The sequence below is a fragment of the Solanum pennellii genome, chromosome 5 (assembly GCF_001406875.1).
Source record: "Solanum pennellii chromosome 5, SPENNV200".
Taxonomy (NCBI): domain Eukaryota; kingdom Viridiplantae; phylum Streptophyta; class Magnoliopsida; order Solanales; family Solanaceae; genus Solanum; species Solanum pennellii.
Genome location: NC_028641.1, coordinates 11,787,161 through 11,800,109, shown reverse-complemented (window position 1 = coordinate 11,800,109; position 12,949 = coordinate 11,787,161). Strand labels below are relative to the sequence as shown.

Sequence of the window (12,949 nt, the reverse complement as noted above, 5' to 3'; positions counted from 1 at the left end):
GGGGGGGGGGGGGAGGGGGAGGGGGTCTCCTATACGAATCAATCCTCTAAATCCCATCACTCTATTCAAGCACATTCCATTCCAACACTAGTAAATAAGCCAATCACAAGTAGAAAATACAAAAGCTTAATTAGTTAAAAACCTCTAGGTAGAGAAAAAGGGTACAACTCATACAACAAAAAAAATTGAGATAATACAGACCCAAACGCCAAAAAAAAAAAAAGCAAAACCCTAGCTCCTATACATCGACCCAATAATAGAAGCAAAAGTTGCCGACAATCTAGAAAAACCATTTGGAATCTAATAGACAGGCACAGAGACAGAGATCCTACGCCGCGAAACAGAGAATTTTACAGAAAAAATTGAAATTTCATCAAATCAATTATAAAATAAGAAAGGTAAGATTATTGAAAGATGAGAAAAATCAATACCTGAGACATAGCAGTCTGCAAATTAGAGGTAGCGAAAAGAGAGGAAAGACGGCGATAAATCGCTTTGCTCTTCGGCCGGAGCTACAAAATTTTGTCGGAGAAACGGCGGAGCAAGAGAGGAGAGGTGGTTTTGTGGTAAGAATTAAATAAGTAAAATGAGTCAAGGAAGTCAAGCCGATGCGATGGGATGGGCCTATCTATGCCCACTTAGTTATCTCTTCAAGCCCATCCTTGAAACCCAATAAAACGACAGAAATACTCCCACTTATCGATTAAAAAAAGGAAAAATTAGATGAACTCATACATTTTTAAAAATAATCATTTATTTTAGTGATATTTTTTGTTTATTATTATTTATAGTAATAATATGATAAATCTTTAATATATATTAAAAGTGAATTATGTATGTAATATATTTAAATTATAATTGTTTTTGAAATATTTTATGTTTGTTTGGTAAAAAATTGTCACATTATATTATAAGTGTATTAAAACATGTGATAAATGTATTATCCATCATTGAAACTTGTATCATATGTGAATAATAAATTGTTCTTTATAATATGCATTAAACGTATATTATAAATGAATTAAAAGTGATCAAGTGGAAAAAAATATAATTGTTATAAATGGTAAATATTTTTTTATTATAGCATATTTATGTAAATTTCTGTAAAAAAAAAACTAGAAAACATAAGCTTGTGCTAGCATGTGTCCAACACATTTATTTTTTTTTCTCAATAAATTTTAAAGAATTAATTAGTTTTTTAAATTTTTTTTAAAAAGAAATAATTAATGCTATTAATTTGTCTGTGATTTACTATTTTTTATGTTATATTAATTAATATATATTACTTTTATTTCAATTTACATGAATAATCACAAATATTTTTAATTATTAATTTATTTGGCTTTAGGTGTAATTTTTATTTTTAAAAATCAATGTTACTTATTCTATTCAAATATAATATGATACATAGGAAATTACAGAGTCAATTAAATTTCTTATATGATTTAAAAATATTTTTAATATTTTTTAAGTAATTTTTAATAATATATGTTATTTTATGTATTCAAATTTATGTGATATTGATAAAATTTTAAGTGTTAACTAATTTTTTTACAAAAATTATTTCTTTAAAAAGTAGTACCTCTGTTCAACTTTTTCATTTTAATATAATTAAGAAAATTAATTATTTTTGTCTGACTTTATCGTTAGGTAATTATATAAGATACTAATAGTCAAATTAAAATTTTCAAAATATAATTAATAAAATAAATAAGGCATCTTTTTCTATGCTTAATACGTATACTCTTTTATTATATTAGAGAGAATTCACACTAAAGCAACATGTCTCTTTTCAACGTGTTCTGTTTTAGTATATTTTGAAAAAAATTAAAAAAATATTATTTTTGTTTTACTATAATTTAATTTTTATATAATATTTTTGAATTTATGCAACTTATTTTATCTATGATTTTTAATTTGGAAATTCATATTATTTGGAATAATTAAATAAATGGAGTATTCAAATTTTGAAAAAGTTAATTTACTGCAAAATAAATAAAATGGGAAAATTTAAAGAAGAAGCTGTGAGGCACAAATTAAAAGAAGGAAATGAGATTAATGAAGTGAGATCATATATTAAAAGGCAGATGAATAATTAATAAAAAAAAAAATTGGAAACGTGGAACACGGAGAAACAGGACCCCACACTTTTCGGCTGAGGTAAAAAAAGAAAAATAAGCATTGCTACGTGTTTACTCCAAATTAGAGGTAAGACACATTTAGATTGGTTTGATAAGTCAAATGACCATAATACCCATAATTTAAGATTAATTTACAGAGAAGAAGTCATGTTTAAATTTTTTGAAACTGTCTCTTATCTTCTATATAAGTAAAATGTTTATCAGGTTATATTTCTCACGCAGAAAATTTATATAATATAATTTATATAGTTATTTATAGTTTTAATGTTTAATTATATAAATTTATTATTTTAAATTTTTTATAAAAATAACTAATAATATAAATATATTCGCGAATTATATAAATGCATAAATTATGTAAATGAGACAGTGACTACAGCCGTTTAAATGCAATTAGAGTTATGAAATATAATTAAGTTTATAATGATGGCCATTTGCGAGAATTTCTCTTTATTTTATTTGGGGGACAGATTTATAACTACAATCTATATATCTCGCATCTATTAAAATGGTGGGAATATGAGAATCTTTTTCAGAGAAGATGTGCTCTTGTTGTTGTCCTATATTGTCATCAGTAACCATTTTTTTCTTCTCTACATTTCTTGATGTTTACTCAAGAGATTGATTTTCTCCTTCTCTTTATTTAAACGCAATTCCAAATTTCCAATTTTTATTTCTCGATCACAAAACTTATATCTAATCAATTATCCAAAATGTAGTATAAAGATCTTGTGTTTATGAATATAGGGAAAACCATTGATTTCTTTGTTCTTATAATGAAGACGATAAGGTTACAAGAAAACTATACATGATAAGAAAACAATATACATGGTAAGTAGTAATTTTTATTTTATATACTTTTTTGATGACTTAAGATGCAAATATTATTTTTCAAGAAAATACTAAGCTTTGAGATCTTTTTTTTGTTTTTATGAACTTCAGATTACCAAACAAAATTCCTACCCCACAAGACCCATTTGAGAAAGTTTTGTAACAACTTCAATTTGCTATTAGGCTACAGAAGCAAAAATTATGAGCGTTTTCAATAGGTGGAAAAATCACTTTTTAGGAAAAATAATTTTCGTGGAGATGTCATTTTTCCTATTTTTAATATTTGCTTTCACAAATTTTTGTTTTCATGTGAATGTAAAATCTTTAAATTTATAACTAATCTTTTTTTAGTAATGTTATAGCGAATACAAGTTTTTTCATTATAAATTTGTAGGAAGCCGTCCACAATTTAAGTGAGAAAGATTTTTTCTATATATTTTTCTATTTGATATAACGGAATACATTTCTATCAAAAAGAAGACATTATTTTCAATTTCTCATATTCAAAGTTTCATAAAAAATTCGAAAAAAGGCTTAAAATATTCTTAAAGTATTAAAAATGGTACAAAATTATCCTCTATCCACCTGTTGGTTCCAAAATGCCCTTCTCATCTACCTATTGGCTCCAAAATACCCTTGTCATCAACTTTTAGGTTCAAAATTGATCACTTATTTAATTTTTTTAAAATTAAACTATTTAAATATTTTTTAAAATACTTGGCGTTCAACTATTGGTTATAATTTAATTTATTAATATAATTTATAAACCAACCCACTACTCACGCATTACTAATTAAACCGCACACAATTAATAATCCAATTATAATATCAAAATCGCCATAAACACTACTAAGACACGATGTAATTATAGATTCCTGAAAATGACATTCAAAATTATTCGAGTCCGAACCGAAGCCCCAATTAAATTTAGGTTGAGCCACTTATTTAGGAAAACACTTTCAGGATTCTCTTTCAAAATTAAATTAGAAAATTATGATTAAAGGTAAAGAAGTAATACATCCCGAATTAATTCATGCATTTTTTATAATTTTATAAATATTTATGATTTATTTTAAAACCTTTAATATATTATTTTGAAAATTTTTTACCTATGAAATAACATCACATAATTGAGACGTAACAATAATTAAGAATAACATAGTCAGACTTTTAAGTTTATCGGTAATTTTTATTTAGAAACTTGAATATATGATAATTTACTTCTATAGATATTTTCAACTCAAAATTTTAAAAACACTCGATTGACAGTAGCTTTTCTGTTGTTGCATTAATAATGTGACGGATTTATTAACTTGGAGGGGTTTAATTAATAATGGGTGGGTAGTGGATTGATTTATAAATTATACTAATAAGTTAAATTATAACAAATAGTTTAGCTCCACGTATTTAAAAAAATATTTAAATAGTTTAATTTTTAAAACCGTTAAATAAGTGGTCAATTTTGAATCAAAAGATGGATGACAAGGGTATTTTGGAGCCAATAGGTGGGTGGGAAGGGTATTTTGGAGCCAATAGGTGGATGGAGGGTAATTTTGTACCATTTCCAATACTTTGAGGGTATTTTAGTCCCTTTTTCGTAAAAAATTTAGGGATATGATACGTTCAACTATTACTTGTACTTCCGAAATATAATAGATATGATACGTTAAANTATATATATATATATATATATATATAATGTGAAAAAGACATTTTATACAAATGTCTTTATAATTTTTAGGGAAAATGCACAAGTACCCCCTCAATCTATGCTCGAAATCTCAGAGAAACATTTATACTATACTAAGGTCTATTACCTCCCTGAATTTATTTTATAAGCAATTTTCTACCCCTTTTTGGCCTACATGGCACTAGCTTGAAAAAAAAAGTCAACTAGTGTTGGGCCCACAAGATAGTGCCACGTAGGCCGAAAAGGGGCAGAAAATTATTAATAAAATAAGTTCAGAGGGTAATAGGACCTTAGTATAGTATAAGTGTCTCTAAGATTTCAGGCATAGGTTGAGGGGGTACTTGTGCATTATCCCTAATTTTTATAATCAATCAATGCAAATGTAATTGTTGAGAACTAGAGCATATATACCCTTTATACTAATAGAGATACACGTGTCATAATCTTATCCACAGATTCAATATTTATTTAATATCGAATAGACGGATAAGATTGTGTTACATATTCCTATTTAGTCTTCCGTCACAGTGAATGACATGTACGCTCTAGTTTTGAATGGTAGAGACACCTATGTCCCAAAAGTATGACGAATGACATCTACTTACCATTTACCATAGTTTGAGAATATATTTATCCTTTTCATAAGAAGAAATAATCTAATAGGTCATTTATTTGTACTAGTTTGTATTATGAACTCTTTTATTTTACTCTGTAAAACTCAATAAAACACAATATATCAAACCCCTTCTGACGGATCAAACTTATATGACATTAATATGGATGAGTATGCGAGAGTGTGTGACTACACATATTTCAAAGGCAACTAATACCATATTGAATTTTAAAAATATTAAAATTATAAAAGAATAAATTTGAAACTGTTGAAAAGTAACAAAATATTTATTATCGCCCATTGTAACTATCTCCATTGAACCACAAACATCAGAATATACCAAGTCAAATATATTCAACTTTCTTTTAGATGATGTCTGAAATGAGATGCTATGTTTATTATCAAATAAATAATAGTTACAAGGTTTTATCGTTTTACATTTGGCAAAAGAGATGAGTAATTTTTTGGCAAGAATTTGCAATCCTTTTTTATTCATACGACTCATTCTTCTATGCCACAAATCTGCAGATCCCTTCATGAATCGCATTGAATTCACCTTGGCATATTTCTGCATTTGTCCCGTACAGCGTACCATGAGCAACTCCTTTTGCAATAATCAATGATACTTTGGTGAAATTTCATTTTTTATTTGTAAAGTAGTTCTCATATCCATCTCGATCCAAAGCAACTCTTGAGATCAAGTTCATTTGCAAATTAGGTATATGTCACACATCTTTCAAAACTAATATGCATAAACATTTGTCTTTATGTAAACTTCTCCGTTCCCCGCAATTTTGGAGTACCTTGTGTTATCCATTTTCACATTGTCAAAATCACTTGCTACATATCTAAAAGAACTTTTACCGGTGTGGTAGGATAAGATATTGATGTGTTGACCACAAATTCTAACTCTACACCTGCCAAGTGTATGCATTTTACTTCCTTGTTAATGAGAAGAACAACATTGTCATTATTTTACACCATGACAGTTGTGTTGTCATCATTTTTCTGGTCGCTGCTTTCTTCTTTGACTTTTCACGAGCTCCGACTCTACCATAGTTGCTTGTGCTCTTTCAATAACTCTTCCCTCTGCTTTTTGTGATGAGAGCATGGTCGTGATTTTTCAGGCTTTTATCTCATCTTCATTTTAAGCATAAGGGATGCTGTGACATCCCTTAACTCAATAGAAAACTTACCATGTAAAATGGTTATTGCCAAATTATTATAGGAAGATGACAATGAGTTTAGAAGCATTATGACTTTATCTTCCTCCCTGATTTTTACTCATTTAAATGGGACAAAAAAATGATACCTTCACTCATATGTAAGACGCATAATTGTTTCTTTAGGTAAATTTATTTGTCAACGTCTTGAACATGTATAGATTTTCTAACTTTGTCCAAATTTCATATGCACTCGCTTTATCGATGATGTTATTAACCACATCATCAGTTTAGTGCAACTTCATGCACTAGCACTTTTTTCATCCATTTCTTTTCAATCCTCGAGTTTCATGAATTCGGGCTTTTTGAATCTGCCGCCTAATGCCTTGTGCAAACCCTGTTGGATGAGTAAATACCTCATCCTTCTCTGCCACATTGAGAAATCATTGTCACCGTTGATTTTTCTTACCTTGTACTTTACTCCAGACGTCTTTTTGTCACTGAGTACTGAATAGGTTGCAAAAATACATTTTTGTGAATGAGTTGTGCTTTGATACAAATTGTTGGGAATAAACCCGTAACAGAAATAATATTTGCTTTAATAAAAGCTATAAAAGCGAAAAACAACAATACAATTAATCAACAAGAATAAAAAGAGTAATAATGACACCAAAATTTTGCATGAAACTCCTCCTGAATAAGGAAAAAATCACGGCCAGTGAGGAGCAATTGATATCACTATAGTAAGAATTTTTACACTTGTAGGTATGAGAAAAAAACTCCAAAGATCACTGCACACTCAAAAAAATAATCCTTATTTGATTTCCCACCTCACTACAATATCGCTCACACTCTCTATTTTTCCTTACAGACCATTTTTCGGTGATGCCTCACTCTCCATTTCTCCCTTTGTTTGTTTTTGGTGCATATGAGAATGAAGAGTGATCCTCCCTTTTATAGAGAACAAATATAGTAGCCTCCAAATATGCTACAGAAGAAAAATATTTTCTTCTTCTTCACATTTTACCAACATTTGACTTTAAGAAAAGCGGAATTGAAATCAGCCAAGTAAATTAACACATGTATATCTAATTTCTTCCAAATCTGTCAATCTTTGATATTGTGAGATTTATCAAAGTTTGGCACATCGGAATGGACGCCACAATAGAGAGAGGAGAAGAGGAGGGGCTACTGGTGCTTAATTTTATGCGGTTGTGTGGAGTCAAAAGATTATTATTTACTAATATATTTAGTTAATAACTTTTTTTAAAAATAGTTATAAATATAATTATGACATGTTATTACGAAAAATCTCACTAAATTATTATTTTGTAAATTAATAATTTCTTTGAGATAATATTTATCTCCGGTCCCGATTTGGGCTAATTAAAAAAACAATCCATTTTATAAAATAACAAGATAATATATTTTCAAAAGAGCCTTATATAAATATATGGTCTCATTCATATTATAAATTAATAATTCTAAAGAAAAATATATCTAAGATAATTTAGTGAAATATAATTCTATTGCGTTTTGTTCTCAACTAAAATTAAATATAGTTGAAACTCATCACTTTTCTTATTGTATCCGAAAGCTTTGGTGTTGCTTTTTGAACTACACCAGAAGATTGTGAAGAATTCTAGATGCAATGTTCTTTACGCATAACTGATTTCAAAGATATTATATGATCTTCAACTTTATCATCAACTTTGATGTATTCATTATACTCTTTATGTATAATTTTCGTATAGTTTGTAAATATTTAATTTTATTTTTTTAAAAATATCAAAATACTGTAATCTAATTTAATTTTGAAATATAGTCAAATTGACTTTTAAAGCGCAACATGACTATCAAAAAATGGACAAAGGAAATAATCATTTAATTAAATGCATCTTTTATAATATTATATAGATATACATATTATATATATGTTAAAAGACATTTAATATAAATGTCATTATAATTTTTTTATCAGTCCATGCAAATTAGTTTTTCAGAAAGGGGCATTTATACTAAATGTCTTTTTATATTAAATGTCTTTATAATTTTTATAATCAGTCAAACCAAATTAGTTTTTAAGAAATAGTCATAAATGTTTATGACTGTTTCTAAAAACTAATTTGCTTTGACTGATTATAAAAAATTTATAAGGACAATTAATAATTAAAATTTAGATATAAAAAATAAATACAATTAGTAACGTCTAAATATGAATAAACTAAAACATTGACTGTTATTAATGTCCCTTCAATAACCAAGATCAGAATAAGTTTAAATCCATGCCTTCATTAATTGCCCACAAATTACGCCTAATATATAATTTGGTTTGTACCTACAAATAATACATATAGATAGTTGGATATTAAAATAATGGGTGCCAATAATTATAGGATATATCTATATAATCCATGACTATTCACGTCTATAACGTGCAAGTCACTAGTCTCATAAAATCACTCTTATAAAAGCCTTTTTTTTTTCTCCATAGAGATTAACAATTTTCATACTTCAAAATCACATATCAAGTTTCATCTCTTCAAAAAAAAAAAAAATGCAAAAACAAAACCATAGCCATTTCAAGCCAGAGAGATCATGGTGCCTTGTTATATCATTAGTAGGTTTATTAGGAAGTGCACTTTTCATTTCTCTTTTTCTCAAAACATCAAATAATTGGATCGGTTGCAACAACAATAAATCTCAAGAGAAATTTCTGGTTGATGATCATGCGAAAAATTTGAATCCACAACAAATCTTGCTTGATGCAATTTTACACTATGCCACATCGCGAGTGATACCTCAACAAAACATCAACGAAATCCGAATATCTTTTGATGTTTTGAAAAATCGTACTCCTTGTAATTTCCTTGTGTTTGGTTTGGGTCATGATTCACAAATGTGGGCCTCATTTAATTCCCGTGGGAACACATTGTTTTTAGAGGAAGATCCGAAATGGGTGGAAACAATAGTAAAAGACGCCCCGTTTCTTCACGCGGAGACAGTGAAATATCGAACGATGTTATCAGAGGCAGATGAATTAGTTGAACATTATCGTAAAGAGCCAGATTGTTCAGCGAAGAAATCTTTTCTACGCGGCAATCATGGATGTAAATTAGCATTAGATATGTTATCGAATGAAGTTTACGATAAAGAATGGGATCTGATTATGATAGATGCACCTCGAGGGTATTTTGCAGAAGCACCAGGTAGGATGGCAGCCATCTATTCGGCGGCGGTTATGGCGAGAAATAGAAAAGGAAAAGGCGTTACCCATGTGTTTTTACATGATGTGGAACGGAAAGTAGAGAAAGTTTACGCAGAACTATTCTTGTGTAGAAAATATTTGGTCAAAGGTGTAGGAAGGCTTTGGCATTTTGAGATTCCACCAGCGTCTAATGTGGGAGATAGTTTTTGTTAGAATTTATTAATGCACCTATCTTTTACTTTATAATTTTCTTCACTTCCTTTCCATTCCCAATGTTATTTATATAATGGCATTGATTTTTTACAAATTTCCAGTTCTCTTTGTTTTAGACTATTATAATTTAATTACTTGTTCGTTTTTAAATTGACACATCAACTAAAAAAAATAAATATTGACTTAATAAAGTTACTATTTTATTCTTATTAATTATAACGTATATTATTTTTAAAAAAAATAAATTTTTTTAAAAAGTTTTACTTTTTTCAAAGTAATTAATCGATGATATAATAGGTAAAAATGATCCTTTCTTGATTTGTCAAAATAACAAGTAATAAGAACAAAAAGAGAAAATGAACTAGTAATTACGGGGAACAAGAAAAGGAAAAATGGACAACTATAAGGATATAAAAGAAAGAAAAGTGAACAAGAAATTAGAGAGAAATGAAGTGTTAAACCACTCAAAATTTTCTTCCCCTTAATTTTCCTTTAAAAATTAAATTCTGCATTTATTCTAATTAAATCTTTAAATGTAGTTCTAACCTTTTATTTACAATTTTTTTTAGAAAATCATGATAGTTTATTGTTTTTGAAGTCGTGTAACAAATATTTCATAAAAGCATAAACATTATCTTTTTAAAAAATGAGAAATATAAATGAAGTATATACGCTCATTTAGTTTGGTTTTTTTTTTTTACCATGGAGTCTTCTTTACTTAAACCAATAAGTATTGCTATTTAGAGGTTAATATCAAGTTATACTAGCACTATATATTAATTTACCGTAAACGAAAATCTCAAGAATTATAATTAGAGTTTAAGTTTTGTGCATTGTCAGTATATAAGATTTTTTACAATATCAGATACTTTTTAAGATAAATACTTCCTTCGTCCGATATTGTTTGTCATGGTTTCTATTTTTAGAGTTAAACTATAAAAATTTTGACTAACATTTTAAGATGTACTTTTTCATCATATTAATATGCAAAAAATTATAATTTATAATACTTTTCAAATAGTTTTAGAATATATAACTTTTTTGTTTAAAACATCAAATTAATATGAACTAATTTACCTTTGAAAATTAATCAAATTAACTTTAGATAAGGTAATATGACAAACAAGGTAATATGACAAACAATTCCGAATAGAGGAAATATTTTTGAATATAATTATAATCACAAATCTAGTAAATAAAAGTTGAGTCCACTTTCTTCTCTAACCAAAATTAGTTCATAGTTATCTTGTTAATTAACTAATTTTATTTGCTTTTTTAAGTCAGAATTATTTTTGGTTCTATCTCTTTATCTTCTTGTTCTATTAATTTATGACTTTGTCAAAATTTTGAAAGAAAAAAATAAGGCAAATTTAAAAATTATTTGTGGCATTGAAATTATTTCTTAAAATTCTGTAGTTATGTTGTAGTTAGCTTCATATTAGGATTTAATGGTGTCCATGATGGTTTGGCACCAGCTAGTCTCAATTCTTCCATCATCTCTAAGGCATACTTTCTCTGATTCATCAAAATTTCCTTAAATGATATGCTTAATTCAATCCCTAAGAAAAATTTCAAAATATCTGTCTTTGATCTTGAACTTAGCATGTAGTTCTTCTTTGTAGCTATTAAGTCAAAAATAGAAAGTTAAACTGAAATAACTTTTAAGTTAAAAAATAAATGGAAAACGACCTAAAATACCTAGAAGTATTGAAATGGTACAAAACTATCCTTCATCCACCTATTGGCGCCCTTTTCACCCATCTATGGGCTCTAAAATACCCTTGTCATCTACCTTTGGATTCAAAATTGACCATTTGTTTAATGGTTTTAAATTTAAACTATTTAAATATTTTTTAAATAGTTGACGCTCAATTATTGGATATAATTTGATTTACTAATATCATTTATAAACCAACCCACTACCCACCCATTACTAATTAAACCCCACCCAATTAATAAACCAATTCTAATATTAAAATCGCCCTAAACACTACTAAAACACGACAAATTAGAGATTTCTGAAAATGACATCCAAATTTATTCAGTCCAAGTTGAAGCCCTTAAATTTAGGTTGAGCCGCTTATTTAGGAGGACACTTTCAATAGGATTCTCTTTCAAACTTGAATTAGAATATGATTAGAGGTAAAGAAGTAGTACATCCCGAGTTAATTCATGCACTTTTTGAACATAATTTTATAAATATTTATTATTTCTTTTAAATATTAAAACTTTAATATGTTCTTCTTTTGAAAAAGTTATTTATTAAGTAACATCACATAATTGAGAGGAATGAATAAGTAAGATGAACATAGTCAGACTTTTAAATTTATCGATAATTTTTTTAAACACTTGAATTATAATATATTTTGATTGAGGACTTGAATGTATAATAATGTGTTTCTATAGACATTTTCGCCTCAAATTTTTAGAAACACTAATTGACAATAACTTTTTTGTTGTTGCATTAGTAATGGGGCGGGTTTATTAATTGCGTATGGTTTAATTAGTAATGGGTGTGTAGTAGATTTATTTATAAATTATATTAATAAATTAAATTATAACAAATAGTTGAGCGCCATGTATTAAAAAAATATTTAAATATTAAATATAAAATCGTTAAATAAGTAGTCAATTTTGAACCCAAAGGTGGATGACAAAGGGTATTTTGGAGGCAATAGGTGGATGAGAAGGGTATTTTGAAGCCAATATGTGGATAGAGGATAGTTTTGTACCATTTATGATACTTCAAGGGTATTTTATACCATTTTCTGAAAAATAAAAAGTAAAGGAAATCTACTTTGATTAACTTTAAGTCAATTTTTACCTTGTCAAACACTTCATAACTTATTTTAACTCATTTTTTATTTATTTTAAATTATTTCTTATATTTGTCAAACACTTTCAGGAATAAAAAACTGACTTAAAAGTAAGTTTGATCAATTTTTAAGCCAATCCAAATGGCCTCTAAGAAGATTTTGGATGATATTTGAGAGGTGTTAGGAAATATTCTAGTATCTCAAAAAGACTTGTTTATACTATTGTTATTCCTTCACTAGATATATAAATTGTTATTTTAGGTTAATTTAATTT

At 27.5% G+C, this 12,949-nt stretch overlaps 2 protein-coding genes across 2 annotated transcripts in view; one reads left to right on the top strand and one right to left on the bottom strand.

Moving 5' to 3' along the window:
• LOC107020864 (ranBP2-type zinc finger protein At1g67325) overlaps window positions 1–553 on the bottom strand; it is a 4,869-nt gene extending 4,316 nt beyond the window's left edge. Inside the window, exon 1 of the mRNA XM_015221384.1 lies at window positions 432–553. Coding sequence (XP_015076870.1) covers window positions 432–440 — 9 coding nt within the window. The 5' untranslated portion in view covers window positions 441–553. The remainder of the gene's footprint in view (window positions 1–431) is intronic.
• Window positions 554–8,876: 8,323 nt separating this feature from the next.
• On the top strand, window positions 8,877–9,959 carry LOC107019866 (probable methyltransferase At1g27930). Its single transcript, XM_015220229.2, has one exon. The coding sequence runs from the start codon at window positions 8,996–8,998 to the stop codon at window positions 9,857–9,859; it is 864 nt and encodes a 287-aa protein (XP_015075715.1). The 5' UTR covers window positions 8,877–8,995; the 3' UTR covers window positions 9,860–9,959.
• The last annotated feature ends 2,990 nt before the right edge of the window (window positions 9,960–12,949 follow it).